The 21,105-nt window shown below is 42.8% G+C and overlaps 2 protein-coding genes across 3 annotated transcripts; both read left to right on the forward strand.

Annotated features, from left to right (window-relative positions):
- The first annotated feature begins 6,906 nt into the window (after positions 1-6,906).
- On the forward strand, positions 6,907-14,537 carry TRIM13 (tripartite motif containing 13). Of its 2 annotated transcripts, none has more exons than XM_036379037.2 (2): positions 6,907-7,130; positions 12,026-14,537. In XM_036379037.2, exon 2 carries the CDS (start codon positions 12,029-12,031, stop codon positions 13,256-13,258), a length of 1,230 nt encoding a protein of 409 aa, XP_036234930.1. In that variant the 5' UTR covers positions 6,907-7,130; positions 12,026-12,028; the 3' UTR covers positions 13,259-14,537. The 2 variants fall into 2 exon arrangements, with proteins under 2 accessions (XP_036234930.1, XP_036234922.1); XM_036379029.2 differs by lacking the exon at positions 6,907-7,130 and adding an exon at positions 7,230-7,291.
- Positions 14,538-14,663: 126 nt separating this feature from the next.
- On the forward strand, positions 14,664-18,253 carry KCNRG (potassium channel regulator). Its single transcript, XM_036379051.2, has 2 exons — positions 14,664-15,428; positions 17,277-18,253. Exons 1-2 carry the CDS (start codon positions 14,851-14,853, stop codon positions 17,527-17,529), a joined length of 831 nt encoding a protein of 276 aa, XP_036234944.1. The 5' UTR covers positions 14,664-14,850; the 3' UTR covers positions 17,530-18,253.
- The last annotated feature ends 2,852 nt before the right edge of the window (positions 18,254-21,105 follow it).

The raw sequence follows: 21,105 nt of genomic DNA on the forward strand, positions 1-21,105 counted from the left end.
GGTACATGCATATAAAGGATAATTAATGTATCTATGCATATATGCACATATAAAAAAAGAGGACACTGATTATGATGGGCAGGTGGTACGTATGGCATCAACGAACCTCTCACGTGGGAAGGGACTCCTTCATGGAAATTTACTGCTCAGTTATTCCTGGCACCAAGTAAAAAGAACCCCGTTTATTTTATGTCCTTTTTCATTTTTTTCCCTCTCCACCTTTCTCTTTTTTAATTTTTGGAAAACTCAGACGTGGCTCACCGAAATGAAAGGTTCACACACAACTGGGCCTGCAGGTGCACCTGTGAGTTGAACTCTCTCCTTCTTTTTCAGACCTCTGCCCTTCCATCTCTGAGTCTTAACCCCAAGTGTTTGAAGAAGTACACTTTGCTCCTAGAGTACTTCTTCATGTGCTCAAAACCTCTCCTAAATTTACTCAAATTCAACTGCCATGAGTGCTACACTGTGCTATCACTGCACTTATTATTTTGTTTTGCAAAGCACAGTTTGAGGCCAGCTTTGTGTCCCTCTCACAGAGGTAGAATACATACCACCTAATAAAAAAGCTGTAACATCACTTGTGGTCTTTGGGTTACACAAGCATTTCCATGTCTATTTCTGCGTTCCTACAGTACCCACAGCATCCAGAACAGGACCCACAAACTGGGCTCCAACACACACAGTAAATATTGATAACATGGCTATAGAAGCTTACCTGTGCCCACTTCACATTTTTATTTATCTACAGAAAAATATCAAATAAATGTGCCATGAGCTGCTGACGTAAAATGTTTTGCAGATAGCAGGTAATTTGATTATTTTAATCTGAAGGCTTCTTTATCTCCAAACCAGTTTGGAGTGAAATTGTTGTTTCTCATTATTTCAATGTATTATTATGTGGCATTTCACCTAGAAAGCTCCCTTAACATTTTATTACAGTATAAAGTATGATGTAAGTAATGTAACCCATGTGGTACTATGTTATCTGTCTTGTGGGGGCCAGGGGGTTAATTCAGAAATCCTTGTTAAAATAAACTTTCATAGCCACAAATCTCTTACTGGTCTGGATGGGCTGTATCAGTCACACTTACCCCCTTTTACTTGAAACATGAGGTGAAGTGCTGTCTTTCTCAAAATGATGCGTAAAACCAATCTGATTTTAGGAGCAGCTCTAAAATGTTCTTCCTTTTTTTTTTATTGGACTTACTGTTACAGCCCATAAACATTTGGGGTCAAAAGCTCACTTCCTTAAAATATGCCAAATGGGATTAGTCCTGAACTTCCAAGAAGTAAATATTAGGTGGAAACTGATGTTTATTTATTTCATATGGAGGGCATCAGGATTCTTACTGGTAGCTTGTTGTTCACAAATTTAGTCTCATTTAGTCTCTGTGGGATTTTTATTGCCTGTGGGTTTGTTACAGTAAATGCTAAAAGATAAACATTAATATAGTTTTAAAAAGAAAAAAAAGAAAAGAAAAAGAAAACTTAGCTAGAGATTTAAGCTCTAAATGACTTTCTTGAAGGATGAGGTGAACAGTTGCAGCAGGATAGCACTGTATTTGTAAATGTGCTTGTCAGGCTGTTTATAGAGTGCGCGAGCACCAAAAGCCTTACAGCGCACAAAGAAATGAAGATCTTGTCTTCAATATTTAGAAGTATAATTGTGCTTGGTAATCAAGGGTTAATTCAGCTTTTGCCTTACTTGAATGTTCATTTCTTTCACTTGGGGTGGCCAAGTATTTTGGACCCTCCCACACTGGATGCAAAATTATGCTCAGCATGCCTAGACATGTTTGCTGCTTGCAGTGTTTTAACTTTATTTCCTTGAACAGTAGCAGCAGAAACATTTTGTCTGGGAACCATGCTAGTAGAACACAACCACTCCCATCCATTTCATAAATGCAGACTTATTTGGAGGACCTGCTGAAGGAAAATGATGGTCATTTATTTGTTTCATTCTCTGGCTTAGAGCTTCATTCACAAAATACAACTGTCTCTCATTAGCCCTGCAAAGTACATCTACTGGCTTCAGACAAGTGTGTTTCAGAAAGGTTCCCTGATATGCCAAATTTGCAGGAGAGGGCAGCTCTCTCCCATTGTGGCAGCACACATTACAACATGACTAATCTGTTCTCAGAGATATAATTCCTCTTTGTCCTGCAAGGAGAAACCAATCGGACTTGCTTCTCCGCTGCCACATTCTTTGTGGAGGCATTTACACCTGTGAAAACCAATGTAAAAAAGTAGTTATTATGTATGTTGGAATGGATTTAGTAATGTCTCCATGCAACTTGCACAGAAGTAAATGATGGTGCAGGACTGGAAAATCAAGGTTTGTTTATTGAAAGCAGTCCTTCCACTCCCAGGGTCAGGTCTGTGGTTTGGAAGATGATACAGACAAGGTCTCAGATGAAAAACAGGTTGTGCTTGTACTTTTGAAATCTTCACCATAATGTAGTTCTTGTGAGGATTAACTTTCTGTAGGAAAGCCTCTGTTTTACACAGTTAATATGACGCTTGCCAAATCATAGAAGAAATTACATATGGAAATTAATTTTGTTCCTCTTTGTTCTCTTTGTTTTGGAGGTCATTTCTCCTTTCCTCTTTATGCAATACAAGCAAAACCCACTGGAGCAGAGCTTTGATCTATAGGCAATCCCAAACCTCATTAAAACTGACAGGGACGCTGGCCATGCTTTGTTCAGGAAGGAGCAATTGAGTTCTTTTATGGCATAAGATAGCTAAAAATGAGAAACTGCTGCCCATGGCACAGGGGTGCATGGCCAAGTGGTGCTAAGATGAGCTAACTTGAATGAGCAAGCACTAATTTGGGGAAAGTGAGGGAGACTTTTCTAGGGACTGCTTGTGAGTGCAGCAGCAAGAGCACAGATTGGTTGCAGCTGTGTTTGCCTGTGTGCATGTCCGGGACCGGAAACACCACGCAAGAGCCAGCAGACAGTGGGAGAAGCAGTGGTGTTTGGCCCTGAGAAAAAGCCAATGGACAGCTTCTTCTGGGCAAGCATCCTGGCTGGAGCAGCAAACTTGGATTGCTGTACAGTTCTCCCTCCCATTTGCTTCCTCTGCGTGCAAGGAAATGGGACGTGGCTGTACATTCTTTGTAAATAAATAGGATTTCGCTAAGGAGCTGACTGAATTCATCATTGATTCCCCCCCACGTCCCTCTGCAGAAAAATCTGGCAAAGTGCTGAATATTAGTTAACTCTGTAGGTCAAAGTTCTGTAGGCAAAACTACAGAGCTTTTCAGGGTGAGCAGAGACCCTGCAGATATCAAGGCAGACTCTGAAATTCAGACCTCAAAACAGCAGTTGATCATTTCAGTTGCTGATGATCCTTCATGGATTTTTAATGCCTGGTATTTCTACAATCCATATTAAAAGTAGCTTTTATGGAACAATAACAAGGAACTGCTTTCTCTGATCCCTTGTTTGGAATGTTTTATATAGTCCAGATGTATCTGTTGAAAAGAAATGTAGTTAGATACAATATAGTTGTGAAACATTTATACGTCAGTAAGGTGTTTGATATGTGGAGCTGTTTTGAATAATTTATTTATTTGTGTTATCTTGTGGTAGCTTCTTATCAAGCTGCTCTAAGCTCTTGCAGATTCATGTCCATATTTAGGTACCCACAGTGACTACATTATCAACCTCAGATTGAGAGTATGCTTACCTCAGCACAGCTGAATAAAGGAGAGTCCTTCAAGAAGTCTCTGTCCTGAAGCTGGAGTGTATTCTGTGTGTCTGACACCTCTGTAATGGGACGTGAAGCCTTAGTGGGGAGGCAGGTTTGCAGCCAAGGATAAGACTGTAAAATGCCCTCAACTCACCTCTTTTCCTGGAGCTTCACCCCAGGAGACAATTAAAATCCAACAGGTCTTTGGTTCAGAGGTGCTTTACTGATGTGGAATACAAATTTGGGAGGAAAAAAATACTGCTTTTAGCTCCAGCTATATTTATCAATCAGTTCTCCTCCAGCAAAGCGCAGCGGGTGCCTGGAGCCTGGAATGAGCAGCTGGTGTGGCCGAGGGCAAGGCTGTGTTACTTTTGGCAGCAGTGCTGGCAATAGCTGGCTGGAAGCATTTGTGAAATTACAGCCTGTGGGGGCACTTCTGGTTTATGCTGACGTGTGTGCAGGCTGCCACCAAAACAGGTCCTCTCACTGGCTCATCCTGGCACTGGTGTTTGTTCGGCTGCAGGATCAGCTGGCTGCCAAAACTGATCCTGCTGGAAACTTCTTTTCTTTTTCTTTTTCTTTTTTTTCTTTCTGTCTTTTTTTTTTTTTTTTTTTTTTTTTTTGTAAACTGGATTAGCTTTCAGCTCTGTTGGCAAGCTGATCTGGCTTAACATGTGGCTGCATGAGTGTCGTAGCCAGCAGAGAGGAGGCATCAGGAAAGCATGACTAAGGAAAGGGGAAAGGATGGAATGATGACTTTTGCCAGCAGCACAGTCTTGGCTTGGCTTAACCCCCCCGAGAATCTGCCTGTCAGGGTAGAGTTACCTGTTACAACCTGAGTCACGTTAATGGCTTGCTGCCACTGGATGAGGAAAATCTTACTCCTCTTTTCCTCGCTCTTCTGACGTTAGACCTGGTGATTGTCTGATCTTGCATTGGGCTGATTGAACTTGTTGAATCAGCACAAAACTCACCTCAACAAAGAAAAGAGAATAGCTTTCTGCTGACTGAGTGGGTGGAATCAGCTCAGTAGAGCATCTGCAGAGGCTGGCAGAGCTGGGACAGACAAGGGGAGTAGTAGCTGTCGGCTCTGAGGTAGCTGACTGAACCAAAACTCAGAGCTTCAGTCTCAGAAGTTTCCTGGCATAGTGTTTATTAGAAGAGCCATGATCTGGGTTCTCTCTATAGTTTAAAGACGACAGTAGATGAATGCCCTTTGTCTTACAAAAAGTATGGTGCTTGTCTTGAAAATCTGGAAATTACCACTATTGTATAATTCCTTCCAAATTTCTACCCCTGTATTTTCAACCCTCCCATAACTAAGTGGCATTTATCCTAACACCCCCTTTCAAGCTGCACCTCTCCTTTGAGCCTAGATTTCCCTTGGCTTTGTTTATGTATTACTCCACAGATCTACAAATGTTCTTTTCCATCAGCCAGAGCTTTTCTCTGAAGCTTCCACAACTAGCCTTTGATGCTGTCCTGGGAAGACACTGTGCTCTTGGATGCAGGAATGCAAGCTCACAAACAAACTGCTACTGAAAGTGCTGCTATTGAAGCAGAGTTAAAAAGTATTGAAAGATGGACTTGTAAGTGTGCAAAACGGTTGTGTGTGACTCAGATAAGAAATAGAAGAGTGACCAAATTCTATTTGATTATGCTCAGGACAGCCGTGAGACACTTAAGTAGGGTGCTGGCTAGGCAGTGTTTCTGTGCACCAAGCACAGAAACCCTGCTCTATGTTTGCCCAGAAGTTTAAGCTTTCCTCTTTGACAGAAGAAATCAAAGGCAAGGAGGGACAAGAACATTTTCAAGTGGACCTAATGAAGAGGCATTATCCCAGGTGGGCAGGCAACCACTCTTCCACCCATTCATCTCCTTCTTCATTCATAAGGAGACCAGCCCAAAGAACAAATAGAAAATAAAACATACTCTAAAAATATATTGGGGGAAAATGTTATACAAAAAATATATGGAAATAATGAGTGAGAAATCTAAAATGCCATGTTGTTGTTAATCTTTAACCATAGAATTACAGAGAAGATTAATAGGACCCAGAAATTTTTGATAGAAAAGAGCTGTTGGGTAAGTGTAGACAAGGAGTACTCAGCAAATGTAAATGCACAAGCATTGGGATATCAGTTGAAAGCAGCTTAGGTGGCTGAGGGAAACTACCTGGAATTACTTGTTTTTAATAAACAGCAAACAAGATGCTGGACAATTAGAAACAAGCAGGATGTTGAAATACATCTGAAGGTCTCAGTTGCTTTTGTGCTGCAACTCTACCTGCTGGGGCTGTTCTCCAGTGGATAGTGGAAGAAATGCCTCAGTGTGTAAGCACTCTGAAAGGGATTTTCAAAAATGCTTGTCCCTGGTCAAACTGTTCCCATTGAGTTCAGCTAAGCAGGCAGGCCAGCTTGGGTGGGGCAGCAAGGAGAGAAGGTGAGGAGTAACTGCAGTGAATTGGGGAAGCATAACCTAATAATTCAGTAACGTTATTGAATGGCTTTTAAGATCCAGATTCCTAAATAATGAGAAGAAATATGTCAGATGTGCAAGGGAGCTTCATTTAATAGAAATACAGTCCAATTTGTGATGTTCCTTGAGTGGATAGTCCTGGAGGTGAAGAGTCTCCCCAGTGCTGATGAGTGATGGGACTGCAGTGGGTGCAGAGTAGGGGAGAGGCAGAGTATGTACATTTGAGAACAGCTTTTGATGCAGTATTTCACAAAGTCTAGCTTGAAAAAAGTTCAGTTTACTTTGATGTGAGACCTGTTAACTGAGAGCTATCAGAACTGCAAAAGAGATACCCAGACAAAGGTCCTCTGACATCTCAGCACTTCCAGATTCAGTTTCATAGTCCTGTAACTAGAATGCTCTTTCAAGTGGATATGGGATCTCTTCTGCTCCATTTTCCTGGGACTAGTCAGTGTTTTGTGGAAAAGCTGCACTGGTTTTACAGGCCACGTTAAATCTCCAAGAGATTCACCAGCTGGAAACGGTATAACCAGTGTGTTCAAGCAAATAAGAATGAGTCACTCTCCTTTTATGAAGCACATAAGGCTATGTCTTATGTATATACAAATATATAAATATGTCTCAAATTATGTTTTCTTTTAATAAGTGCTTTCGGAAGGTGGCAGATCCCCAGCAGGATTGTCACCCAGCAGCGCCCCTCCTTAGGCTGTGCAACGTGCGCCTGTGAGCTGCAGGCTCAAGTGTAATTTAACAGAGTTAACAAACAACAGAAACCCGTATATATCTCGGCGGAGGCACAGGCTGCAGCCTCGGCCGCCGCCTTAGGCAAGCAGCATCCACCGCCGGCCCTCTCCCGGCAGCTCCGGAGGCCTTCCCGGCCACTCGCAGGCAAACGGAGGAAGGGAAGCGCCGCAGCAGCTCCTGCCCTGGGGCTGGATCGGCGGCCGCGGGCCAAGGTGGGTGGGACGGCGGGGCAGCAGCTCCCGGCCGGTCGCTCCGGCGGGCCGGGGCCGGGCGGCGGGGCGGGAGCGGCGGGCCCGGAAGGCGGGCGGCGGCCGGGGCGGGAGCGCGGCGAGCCGTGCGAGTGACCGAGGCGGCCGGGCCCCCGCCTGCCATGGTGAGTAGCGGGGCCCGGGGGCGGCAGGACGGGCGGGCGCGGCCGGGCCAGCGCAGGCCGCGGCTTTGTGAGAGGCGGCGGGGGACGCCGCGGCCGGAGCGCCGGTGGCGCGGGCAGCCGCCATCCCCGCGGGGCTTGGCGGGGCGCGGGCGGACCGGCAGGGCCTCCCTGCCCCGGGCTGCGCTGCGCGGCAGAGCGCTGAGACCCCCGCGGAAACCAGGCCCGGCGGCTGGCTGCAGTGCCGTCATTTAGGGGCGATTCCCCGCTGGAATTGGAGAGGGGGGTTGTAACCAGGAGCAGCAAGGGAACCTCTGCCAGGTCGAGGGACAATGGGGGTGAGCGCGGGGCCAGCGTTGGGGCAGCCCCTGCGCTCGACAGACCGGCCAGCCCTGGGGGTGAAACGGTGTTCATGGGGCTGTGAATGCACTGAGCGCAGATCGCTTATTTCTTCCGGCCTTCCTGTCCTTGGAGAGTCTGGACATATTGCATCCGTCTGGTGCTCCTGGAAAAACCTTTAGCCATGAAATACCAGGTTTGAAGCATGGGCAATTTACCCAGGTCTTTTTGGCTGTCTGGATAGCAGCCTTCCAATAGCTGAAAGGGGTCTACAGGGAAGGCAGAGAGGGACTCTTCATCAGGAACTATAGTGACAGAACAAGGAGTGATGTGTACAAACTGAAAGAGGGGAAATTTTGTTTAGATATTGGGAAGAAATTCTTTACTGTGGGAGCAGTGACACTGGAACAGCTTGCCCAGGGAGGCTGTGGATGCCCCAGTCCTGGCAGTGTTCAAGGCCAGGTTGGGTAAGGCCTTTGGCAACGTGGTCTAGTGGTTGGTGTCCCTGCCCATGGCAGGGGGAGTTGGGACTAGATAATCTTCAAAGTCCTTTTCAGTTCCTTAACATTCTATGATCCTATGTTACCTACTGCTCATGGAGATCAGGTGTTCCCCAATAAAATGTATACAATGACCCTCCGTTAGATTGCAGCTTCTCTCAGTGGAGTGAACAGGGTTAAGATCATAGCTGCTGGAAGGAGGATCTTCCATCTCCCTTCCCCTCTATGTGGGACTCTTTATAGGGCTGATTCAACACACCATTCTGACAGAAGGCTGGTGAAATTGCTCATAGGGGTCCTAACACAGACCAGGGTCCTTGCCAAGGAAGGGAGATGTGACCTCTCCTGACTAGCTCAACTGCCTGTAGAAATGTAGCTTCACTTAGTCAAGTCTCATTTAGAACAGTTACACACCATTGCAGGAAACTTGTAATTCAGGGGTTATCTTTTTGGTTGTTTTGAAGCCTGGTGAAATTCTGGTTTCACTTTCAGCATGCTGCTGGCTGATAAACCCAACTTCTGTGCTGAGAAGCATGCTAAATTAATTTTTGTCTGGAGTGTGGTTGTTTTTGCTTTTATGGTTTGATGTTGCTTGTCATTCTTCTTCCTAATGATAAAACTGTGCAAGTTGCTATTTCTGATGGGTGACATCTGTTGGGTTTGTACCCAGAGATGCTTTTGGTCCATGTGCTACAAGTGGGGAATTCCAGGGCCACCCAAACCTGGGTCAGACGTTACACAGAGAAATTCCCAGTGGAAAAGTTGAAATCATCACACAAATACCAGGTTGCTAAGGGATGTTTCAATCCACAGACAATTTACTGTCTGAAATTAAAGAAGACAGAAGTTAATCTGTCCAACCAGTCATACAGGTCTTCAGTATTTTTGGTTTGGCATTTCTGGTGTTGTAAGAGGGGGAGGGGGGGAAGTTTGTAGGCCTGGCCATTTATTTTTTAAAAATCCAGTGTTTTTAATGATGTTGTATAAAGGTTTTGAAATGGTTAGATTTATGAAGCATAATTATGTAATTCAGTAAGTGGGGCTGAAATGCAACAGGACAGTTTTAGTTGGATCATGAAGACTTTTTGTATATGTTTTTTGTATTTTTAGGAGGTGTGAAAATCTTCAGTGTTTGTCCTGCAATTTTGATGGAAAGTGTTACAGTAAGCATTTTCTGCATTGGTTTGCAGTTCTTGCTGTCAGGCATGCAAAGTTGCTTTTCCAGCTCCCTAACTGGGAAGTAAAATCTTCCCTGGTAAAGGAGATGGACCAGAGCAAATATTTTCTGCCCTGTGCATTTCCATTTACTAAGAGATGGAAAACTGTCATTTTAGTTTTGTAGTTATTATCCTCCTAGCACATGAGCAGAACTGATCTTTGTGTTGCTACTGTGGCTAAAAGCCATGAGTACAAGTTGGAAAGAGAGAGCTGCTCACAAAAAGGAAGATTCAAGAGTGGAGGGATGAAATTACCATCTTCCTGTCATCCCATTATTTTTACCACTAGGAAAAAGATGGAAGAGAAACGTTGCTTTGAGAGTGTGAGAGGTGCTTCAAAACTACATTCTCCTCACAGAAAATGAGGTTTCTGAATGGGATCTGTGGGCTTACAGGAAACCCATTAGTTAGAGTTATTAGACCTTTCTCTAGGACTTTTTCCCCAGTTGTAGTGGTGGCTTCTTCTGCCTCCTGACTTTAGTTCTGAGTAAAAAAGCTGGCAACTTTTCCAAAGTCTCTTTTTTCCAGCAAGCACAGAAAATATGTGGAGGGGCATAAGCACATAAGCATGGTTGTCTCAAGCATTCTGACTGTCATGCTGTCACAGGAAAGTTGGGATTGGGAGGAGGGTCCTGCAGCAAGAGAAGGGCCAAGTCCTGGGCACCTCACTAAAGGGGGGTCCCAGAGCACCACAGGCCCCCAGCCCCCCCACTCATTTCCTGAAGGGCTCTAAGGGCTCACTGTGCATGTGCCAGCAGCAGCAAATGGCACAAAAAATGAAGGGATGTGCCCTAGGGAAACTGTAAAAGGGAGGGATTGGTCCCAGGCTTTTGTTGATCCCAGATCTGGACCGTACAGAGTGGCAGGACCAATGCGGGATCTAAGGACTGGTTGTCTTTTTCCTTCACTTTCTCCATTTTCCCTCTTTACTCTCTCCTCTCTTATTCTATCCCAGCATTTGGACTTTACCCCTTGCTCTGTGCTGAAGTTTGCTGTGAGAGTCAGGAGCTTGGTAAAGTTCATTGTAAAAGTCAAGAGCTTGTCAGCCAACACTTCTACAACTAAATAGCAGGATGGCTGTGGGAGTTAAGGTGGCTATATAGTAAAGGATAAGAGTTCCCTGACACTGGGCTGCTGTCTTTGTTCAGCCCACTGAGACGTTCTACTGAATTTTCAGGTTGTGACAATCCCTCCTCCTCACTTGGAAAGCATGGGAGGTTTGCTTACACTTCCCAGGAATAGCTTTTACTGTGAAGTCTTACTGGTCCTTTTGTGAAGGAAAGTCAGAACTGACCTCACTTTTCATCCTGATAGTGAACTTTGCTTTCCTTGGGTCAGTAGTATTGTTTTTATTACTCTTCTTGTCTCCTATGCAGCGTGGATCTTCCCTTGCAGCTCTGTTCTTGGCTCCCATGTTTTCCGCTTCATATTTCTTTGAGGGGACAGAAACCTTAGAAATTACATAAAAACTAATTAAGAGCTCATTCACACGCCTTGATGTCACAGCAGTACGTGAAGTACTTTGATGCACTTTTCTGTGATGTCTTTCAATTTATAAGAGGAATTTTATTACATATATATGAATAAATGTTGTATAATACGGAAGGAATTTATGCAAGGGAAGCATCTTTCTAATTATAGCTCAAAACAAAGTGTATGAGAGCTTTGGATCATACAGACTATCACCTACTTTGGTCTTTATCGTCTATTTGTTTTCTTAGAGCATGCTGTAAGTTACAAGGTGTCTGCATCTGAGAACTTGGCTTTAGTTAGAGGTGGGGGGAGGGCAGTGTGCTGGATCCTTTCACTGAGACTTTCCAGTAGGAAGGATTACATGATAAATATTCTTCCTGTAGGTTCTCTCCACAGAAAGAAATTACTGGGGTATGAATGCTGTGTGAATGGATTGCAGATGAGCAAAAATGTTTCACAGTTTTGTTTCATGATGAATTATCAAGGATTATGGGCGGCTGTTATTTGAAGTTATTTGAAGTATTTTGACTTGGTGCTGAATGGCTCAATAGTAGCACATTCAGTTGGTTATTTAAAAGTACTGCAGGAGCAAGAGAAAAGCTAATTCTTGAAGTGAGTGGTGACTCTCCTTTGGCCTTGCAAGTAGAGCAAAAAGACACATTATGTATTCTGTAGCAGAAGAAACACTGCAACAGGGCTCTTTCAGTCACTTTTAGTATTGTCTGCAGTACCAGTGCGAGGGGTTGAAACTGGAAGCTTTGGGTGAGTGGAGCAAGTAGAAAGCAATCAAATCTTAGCAGACTATATTGGTTGTGTATCTTCTGTGCAAATCCCATTTCTGTGTATTGCATCAGCAGGGAAAGATGTAAGTCTTGCACTGTTACTGTGAGTACATGAGGTATGTTCTTTAAGAATCCTTGGTGGGATTGGCAAGTGTTCTTTTCCAGCATTTCTAGTTGAGAGTCCAAAAAATGGTTCTGCCTGAGCATTGCACCATTCTCGTGCCTGCCATTTGCTGGCCAGGTACCACAGCTAAGGGGGACTGGCTGCAAAAACGCAGCTGAGGCTCTGTCTTAAGGATTCTGGAGGAAAAAATACAGCCTTTTCTCACTGAAACGTGTCTCAGATGGAAATTGGTTTTTGTATAGTCTCCTTGAGGGAGAAATAAGTTTTTTAAGTTCTGTTACCATCTTTTTTCTCTTTCCTAGGACATGATGGAGCTCTTAGAGGAAGATCTGACCTGTCCCATTTGCTGTAGCCTGTTTGACGATCCTCGTGTCCTGCCCTGTTCACACAATTTTTGCAGAAAGTGTCTGGAAGGAATTCTTGAGGGAAATGTGCGGAATGTGCTTTGGAGGCCATCCCCTTTCAAGTGCCCCACATGCAGAAAGGAGACTCCTGTCACTGGAGTCAACAGCTTGCAGGTCAACTATTCCCTGAAAGGTATCGTGGAGAAGTACAACAAAATCAAAGTAACTCCAAAAATGCCTGTGTGCAAAGTGCACAGCGGGCAACCCCTTAACATTTTTTGCAGGACAGACATGCAGCTGATCTGTGGGGTTTGTGCCACCCGTGGTGACCATACAAAGCATGTTTTCTGTTCCATTGAAGAAGCTTACTCCCAGGAGAAGCGGGCTTTTGAAACCTTGTTTCAGGGCTTTGAAACTTGGCGTTGTGGAGATGCCCTCTCACGGCTGGATACCTTAGAGACCAGCAAGAGGAAAGCTCTGCAGATGCTGACGAAAGATTCTGACAAAGTGAAGGAGTTCTTCGAGAAGCTGCAGCACACACTGGAGCAGAAGCGAAATGAGATTCTGTCTGACTTTGAGACCATGAAGCTTGCGGTGATGCAGGCCTATGATCCGGAAATCAATAAACTGAACACCATTCTGCAAGAGCAGCGGATGGCTTTTAACATTGCAGAGGCCTTCAAAGATGTGTCCGAACCCATTATATTTCTGCAGCAGATGCAGGAGTTCAGGGAAAAAATCAAGGTGCTCAAAGAAACCCCTTTACCTTGTTCCACTGTGGACATCAGTCCCACAATGAAGAGCTTTGATACCAGCCAGTGGAATGGAATAAAGCTTGTGGATGTGGACAAACTTTCCTTGCCTCAGGAAAGCAACACTTTCAAATTCAAGATTCCCTCACTCTTTTCACGCAGATTTATAGTGAACTCTCTTATTTTCTTGCTCATTCTTGCTGTCACCAGAATGTCCTTTGTGGAGTCAGTCATTGACAATCTCCAGTGCTGGAAATCTCAGTTCCTTACAATTTGCTTGTCCTATTTGGCAGATACCGTGGAGATAGCAGATCATGCAGTCTTTTACTGGGAACAGATGACAGATGGAGCTTCACTGTTAAGAGAAAAGTGTAAAAACTATACGTTGGTTGTACTGGATAACGTTGCACAGTTTGTGTGCAAATATAAACTGTTGTGAAGTGTCTGCTGGAATATAAGAATTAAGAGAGATCTGGGGGAGAAAACATGGAACTTCTTAAATTAATTGGTCTTTTCAGACTTCCAATGAACACATTCTAAGATTCAAAATGATTCCAAAACATTCATAATGTTCACAATAGTTTGAGTACTGCTAAACCAGAAAATGTAACGGAGCTTTGAAAAACATTTTGTGGATTCTTCTTTCAGTGGTGATTATGGGAATTTTACTCACTGTAAATCATTTTCCTTACCAAAATATAGGGCCAAACTGTATCTTTAGTTTGATGTTAATGTAATTGTAGAATAAGATAAAAGATTGTAGTTTTAAAAAAATTCTAACTGGGAGATCGTTTGGAAAGAGAAAGAAGAGTTGTAACTGAGGTGAGCACTGTGCTGACAGGTTTGCTGAGGACTGCCCTTCCACTGCAAAATGCAGCATGCATCATTCATATTCTGGAACCAGCTTCTATCTGACAATGTTACTTCTCTCTGAAATAGCTATATGTTTTGGTTTGGTTTTGTGGGGTATCTTTTTGTATAACCAAATACTGTAATTACCCTGTGCATTCAGATTACATGTTCTATACAAAAATGTATCTTCAGGGCAAGCATAGATTCTAGAGGTAATGATAAGACCAAGCTACAGGATAGTATGTGCTTTGCAGATAGTTCATACTTTGCAGTTTACTTTTCCAACATCAAATTGTTGGGGTAGCTGGGCTGTTTTGTTAGATCCATGTTTCTCTGAAGCCACACTTTCTTAAAAACTGGCCTTAACATAAAGAACTTAGTGCAGTGAAAGGCACGCAGGGGTCTGCCACAGAAAGGCAGCCTGGGCTCTAGCCCTGCAGAGGTGGCGAGTAAAACAGCTGCTCTCCTGTCCCTCTCTGCCTCTCCAGATTGCAATTCCAAAAGCCAGGAAAAATGACTGGATGATTCCTGGAACAGGTTGTGTGATGCAGCATTTGTATGGATGTTGGTGGTGTTTGAAGAACCTTGTATAGGTTCTTGTGCTGTTGCTGTATTTTTGTGTATCTCGTTTGAGGAGCTAATTGAATTTTCTGGTTGTGTTGACTTGGCTTTAGATACAGTGATTTAAAGGGAACCTTAAGCTTGAGTTCTCTGAAGTGCCCTTCTTCCAGAGCATATGGTACTGAAATGTCTTGCCTGAAGCACATTTAACCTCTTTTTGCAGTGGTTGTGTGAACAGCAGTGTATGGAATGAAAACGTTGAACTGACATTTCTAGAAAACAAATACAATGTGTGCCATCCTTCAGGAATATTGCTTGGCCTCTCTCAAGGTTTCATAAATTGTGACAGTCAATTCACTGTATTCTGGTAGTCCTTGCAAGCTGTTCATTTCAAAAATAAAACATTAAATTCCAAGAATTCAAAGTCTCCAAGCAACCAAACCCAGCAAACAAAACTATTGTACATGATATTTACATCTTTGTTGCCTGGGAATCCTGTTGCTGCTCCACACCTCACTCCAAACACTTGCTAAAAGCATGCAATGGTTTTTGCAGCTGCCTTGCAGTTTAGGAAGGATCAAGTCACAGAGCTGTGGTTCCTGAGTGGCTGAGGCAGCCATGAGTAGTCGGGAGGTGGTCGTTCTGAGTGTGGGAGGTGTGAGGTTTGTAACCCGGGCTTCCACCTTGCAGCAGTTCCCTGAGTCCAGGCTGGCACGCATGGTGAGTGACGATGACCGGGAATTTAAACTGGTGAATGGAGAGTTTTTTGTGGACAGAGATGGAGCTTTGTTTAGTTACATCATGGACTTCTTGAGGACTCTCCAGGTGTCCTTACCAACTGATTTCTCAGACTATCAGAGGCTGCAGAGAGAAGCAGAATTCTATGGACTCTACTCCCTGGCCAACCTCCTGAGCCAAGAACACTTGCTGAAGCCTAGGCTGGAGATCTTGGAAGTGCGTTTTTCTCTCCAAAAAATGCAGGCCTTTTTCCGGATCTTTGGTTCCTGCAGTACCACCATTGAGGCACTAGCTGAGCAGATCACTGTGTTTACAGGGCAGCAGTCAGGACAGGGCTGGAACAGCCCTTTTCCTTCCCAGAAACCACTCGTTCCACTTCCTTTGGAAAGACCCTCTCATCATGATATGGTTTTTCTGTGTGGGACTGAGTATTCTGCTGGTGACCAGTTCGTGGCCAGGTACTGTCCCTAGAGTGACTTCTCATTACAGACGTGTCTTTTTGACTTGCCGTTCATGAAGTGCACACTATGTGCTAGCAAAGCTCATTTTAAAGAAACTGAAAGAAAAGAAATATGTTTCCTTCTTTCTGTTCAATGTTATCTTTTTCTAGTTCTGAAACAGCCAGTTTAATTTGTTACACTGATTTGCCTGTTCTTCAGCTTCCTAAAGTACTGTTCTTGATGTTTGTTTATGAGTGCTCTTGGGTTTTTCTCTCTCTCTGCAATTTCCTCCTCACTCACTCTAGGATTTCAGAGTATCGCCTTCCACAGAACATGAAAAACACAGTAAAATGAAGCAAAGGAAACAAAGTAAAGTAAATTACTGGGTGGAAGCCTAAAATCTCCACTAGCTTATGGTGCAAAAGGCTTTCATATGGAAAACAGGAAACAGAGAATGGCAAGAAGGGTTAAAAATTTCATTGAAACTGAGACGGCATTTTGGGGGCTGGAAAGCTTTTGTAGAACTTTTTATTAGGGGGAGGGAGAAAAGACAGATTATTAACTATATGCTTCACAGTGGATTTTCTTTGAATTCAGACCCAGGTTCTGTTTTTATTAAGATAACTGTGTATCAGTAATTTTTGTGATAGCCGTATTGATTTCTAATGACTACTTAGGTTTTTTTAAACTATCTTTTGCTGGATGTCTCTATTGTATAGAGACATGTTCTTACTGTATAAGAAAATGTTAACCTAATTTGTCCTCTGTGGCTATTAGAACATCTGGAATTTTATGGAAATTTCATTGAAATATTTCCAAAAATATTCTATTTGAATTTATGAACCAACACAGCAGTCTTTTGATTGTTTTTTAAAGAAAATAAAGTTTGTCTTTCTTCCAGCTTTCTCTGGCTAAACAATTAGAATAAAAACTACTTTGCATTTGTGAAGCAATATATATGTTTGTGTGCCAAACCTTAACTTTGTAACATATTACTAGTTTTAATGGACTAGCAATTGGTTGAGTAGGTTATGGCAACTTAAGTAGTGGGGAAAATATTTCTGATTTTTTCATTTATTTCTTCAGAATTGGTAAAAATTTCCCTTTGCAGATCAATAGAAAAGCTGATCTTGAGTAATGAAATAAGTAAAATTTGATTATGTTGCCTTGCTGAATTTCTATCTCCTTAGTCTTTGTGGTGACATGGACTTTTTTGCCTTTCTTGTGCTTTCCATGAATGTTTGGTGTACTTGGCTGTGAACTGTGGAACAGTTTCACCTGTCAGTTTATACATTTTGTAATAGTATTTTTACCTGACTTCTGCTCCTCAGAATGTCTGGATTGATTCTTACACTGTACTTTTTATCAAATAAAATCATTTGAGGCCATGTGAAAATGATTTTCATATTTGTTACCACACAACCTGCTGTACAAGGTAACTTTGCAATAAATGTCACTGTTTGTAGCGAGAGATCCTGTGTGTTGGAGAGTGATGCTCTTGGGGTGAATGTGACTCTGCTGTCCATTGTTTACTCTTACCTGAAAAACTTGCAGCATTTCAGAGCCTGCCGCTTACTCCTTCTCTGTTGAGACAAGATGGGGGTTGTCACAGATATTTCTTAAGAAAGTAAATTTTGTGGTGGAGGAGGGTGTGAAAGGGAAGTGCTTATTCCCCAGCACATAACTGGATGAACTGAGAACTACTCTTAATGAAGGAAAGAGTCCAGTCATCCTTAAAAGAAGAAAAAAATATCTGGAGCCTTGGTTGCTGTAAGCACAGTGCAGCTGGGCTGATCTGTGCTGTAAAGTAGTTAAAGTGTGTTGTAACTGCTTTTTCCTTTTTTTTTTTTTTCCCTCTGATTTTAGGTATGTTTCCATAAAGCCTGATAAGAGAAAGCTGATTAATGGTACTAACGTGCTAGGCCTGCTGCTTGACACTTTGCTCAAAGATGGATTTCGCCTCATAAGCACCAGGACAGTCCCCAGTGAAGAGAAGACTGAATGCTACACTTTTGAAAGGATGAAGAGGGCAGCAGGCCTTGCCATCATGGTGAACCAAACCCCAGGGAGCTCTGGGGTAGCACAGGCAAGGAGAAGCCAAGTACAGAAAGGGAAATAAGGGCTTTTCCTTCCATCTTTTGAATATAGAAGAGGGATGTGTTCAGCACTAGTGACCTTTTCTTTTTGTTGTTTTGGCATGTTTGAAACTGCAGCTATTGAGGGAACAAACACATTTTCTTTCAAGTGTTTAGGGGGAAAAATTGCTTTCTTGCCTTTTACCACTCTACCCTCTTTAAGTAAAAGAAGCCCAGATTCAATACTGGGTTTGTGGACCAGATTTCAGCAATTCCAAGAGTTGTTTTTGTTTTTTCTCTGTGGCTAAAATTTACATGAAGACTCACAAAGCATCAGCCATCCCTTCCAGAAAACTGTTTTTATTTCTGTGCTAATCTGCTAGTAGATTTTAAAAACAGGGTAATACATGAAGATGATGCAACTTTCATCCCAACAGTTAGGAGAAGTGGCTGGGGGAGGAATGCAAACTCCATTAGTGCTGATTAGTGCTTCCACTCACTGACTCTCTTGCAGTTGGCTGAGGGCAGTGGGAGGGGAACATCCCGAGCTGTGCTGCTGTGTGGCTTTGTGAAAGCCATCACTGAAGTCTGTGAAATAACGTGTGACTGTCTCTTGTCCTCTCCTCCCACTCTGGTGGTATTAAGATGCTCTTTGGTTCTGAGAATTAAATTATAAAGATCTTTGTGAACAGAAGGTCAGTTAATTTTTAGTGCTTTCACCACAAAAAGGATGAAATGTGATGAACAGCCCTTCAGATGAAAGAGTTTGTACAGTTTCAAACAAAGTAGTGCAAAGGATTTTTTAGCACTTGTTAAGTACAACACTGTTGGAAGGCTTAGCAGAAGTGGCTTTAAGAGCCTTGTTAGTCCTGTGCAAAGCTTTGTAGAGATGCCAAAATTAGCTCAGGTACTGAGATAGGTAAGTTAATGAAATTTTATAAATTAAGAATCTTTTGTCCTTCCATCAAGGCAGAGAAAGAAGAAAGCAATAACTTCAGGGATTCATTAGTTGCATCTCAGTTTTGTTGCTGGTAAAACACAGAATTCACAGAATGACTAGGTTGTAAGAGACCTTAAAGATCATTGAGTCCAACCCATGCCCCTACACCTCAACTAAACCATGGCATCGAGTGTCACATCTAATCTGTTTTTAAACACATCCAGGGATGGTGATTCCACCACCTCCCCAGGCAGACCATTCCAGAACGTTGAGTCTCCATGAAAAACTTTTTCCTACTATCCAACCTATATTTCCTTTGATGCATCTTGAGACAGCACCATCTTCCCAAGGCTTAGAATAGCTCAGGAGAACCAGTTTGGGCTTTCTTGGCTGACCAGTCAGATCTGGCTTTTCATTAGTTTTAAAATGTGAATGCATTACTTTCTTTGCAGCACTTGATAATGGGGGTGGGACTCAGCCATCTGTTTCTTGCCTTAAGGAGTTTCAGTGAAATGGATCTTTCCAGACTGGAAAGAAGTGCCACTATTGGACACCTCTTTTCTTTGGCCACTGCTCTGGGGCATTTCTGCTTGACCCAAGTTCAGAAGCCCAGTGAGGTCTTCTTTGCTTGTTCTAGAGCTGTGGAGTTGAGAATAATATGATTATGGGACTACATCTCCCAAGCTGCTTACAGGTTATGTAATGAATGTAAGAGTGAATGCTTCCACTTCAAATGGGATTTTTTTGGTCAGTTATGTCAGTGTATTCATATTTGTCTTGAAGTAAGATATTTCTTACAGTGAGAACCATCATTCACAGAACAACCTCCCCACAGATGTGGTGGAGTCTCCCTTGTTAGAAATTTTGAAGAGGATGCTAAATGATTTCATGGAGGCTCTGTGTCACATGAAAGGCTACACCAGATGATCTTTTGAGTTCCCTTCCAGCCTGGTCTGTTCCATGATTCTGTGGAGCCCTTCTGTGAAGGTCTGTGCCAGAAAGCCTATCATGGTGGGCTTTGAGGTCAGACCACTGTTGGGTGACAGAGCAGACAGGCTGTGTGGGATGCCTGTCCCCACAAATTGCTGTGCTGCATACAACGCTCCATGTTTGGAAACAATGTTGATTATTGGGTGAGTTACTGGTTGTGGATATTGTAGGTGAAGAGACTAGCCAATGTGAAGCACGAGACAAAAAAAAAAAAAAAGCAAATTCTTACAAGGAAAGTTAAAAAATTAGACTTGAGGCTGTATTTAGACATTATGCCCTAGATGATCACCAATAGCAGTGATGTAAGCTGAGACAAGTTTCAGAACACCTCACAGTAACAATTACACTGTTTCACCTACCACAAAAGTAGGGACTTTGTTTTCCATGCTGCAGCAGCCACTTTGAAAATTGAAGTTTGGATTCCAATTTTTTTTAATAAAGTGAAAGAAAAGACAAATACTTCAATTTTTAAAGAGCCCCAAAATTTTTACCTATGCAATCATCCATGTTCCATGTCTTTGGGAAAATGAATGCTTGATACAACCATTTTGGTAACACTTTATGATGGGCTGAACACATGGGTTAATTTTTATTTAGCACAGCATCATTCTATGAATGCAATATTTGGCTCTGGAAAATATACCAGTGCAAGTTGCTGTCATTTAAAGAACCATATGTGCTTTACCCTTGGGTAACAGTGTGCTGTGGCTCTGTGCTTCTTTTGGAAGCAAAGCACATGACCATCAACAAGCTTATGCTCCCAGAGTTCTTCCAGCATTTATTCTTACTTAGCTCTGAACTGAGAAGTATCACCTTCTGTCATTTTGTGTTCCTGCAGAGAACGTGATTAGGCTCTTACACAATGCTTTCACTTTGTTGGGATTTTTTTGTTTGTTTTTCTAACTGATAGTCCTTAAATAAGTTTGACAGCATGTGTGTGAACAACCTGATAGAAATCTGTTGAAAGCTTCTGACTGATACCAGTAGGATACCCATTACTTCAATGAAAGATTGATGGAATAAATTAATTGAATTTAAGCTGCTTCTTCAAGGAAAACTCCTTACTGGGTTTCCTTATACAGAAAAAGGAAACAGTGATGATAGAGCTACAGGTGTGTGTAGTTTCAAGCTACAACTAAATAGCAGTAATTATGGGGGAACAGGTGAAATTATGTTTATTTGCAGACAAATTAATATAAAAATAGCACTGATTTACTAGGAGGATCTTCAGCTGGCCTCCACCTTGTGAGGTTATTTATGCTACTGTAGAGTGTTGTTGAGTCAGGATGGCAAATTTTCTGTGCCCTCTTTGAAGTGGTATGCAGTGTAACCTGCAGGCACCAAGGCAGGAATTTAGAAATAGTGGCCAATGTTTTTACTGCTCCTTCCCTTCTGAAGCCCCAAACAAGCAGGGATGCAGTAGAGAGCAGACTGTGTGGTGTGTGCTCAGCAGTTATTCACACAGAAGGGAACAGCTGTACAAGTGAATTTGGCTGGTAGGAACTACGAGTCTGAGTGATTTTAGAAGCTGCTTCTCAAAACCAGATTATGTGCTAAACTGAGTACTTCCACCCAAACCTTGGCAGGCAATTCAACTCTGGTATCTCACAACACAATCTTTGCTAGACTAGCAGTGTGCTGTAGGTGACTTGGTTGTGCTTTTACATGTGACAGAACCAGAAGCTCTGAT

Source organism: Molothrus ater, chromosome 2 (genome assembly GCF_012460135.2).
Source record: "Molothrus ater isolate BHLD 08-10-18 breed brown headed cowbird chromosome 2, BPBGC_Mater_1.1, whole genome shotgun sequence".
NCBI classification, from domain to species: Eukaryota; Metazoa; Chordata; class Aves; order Passeriformes; family Icteridae; genus Molothrus; species Molothrus ater.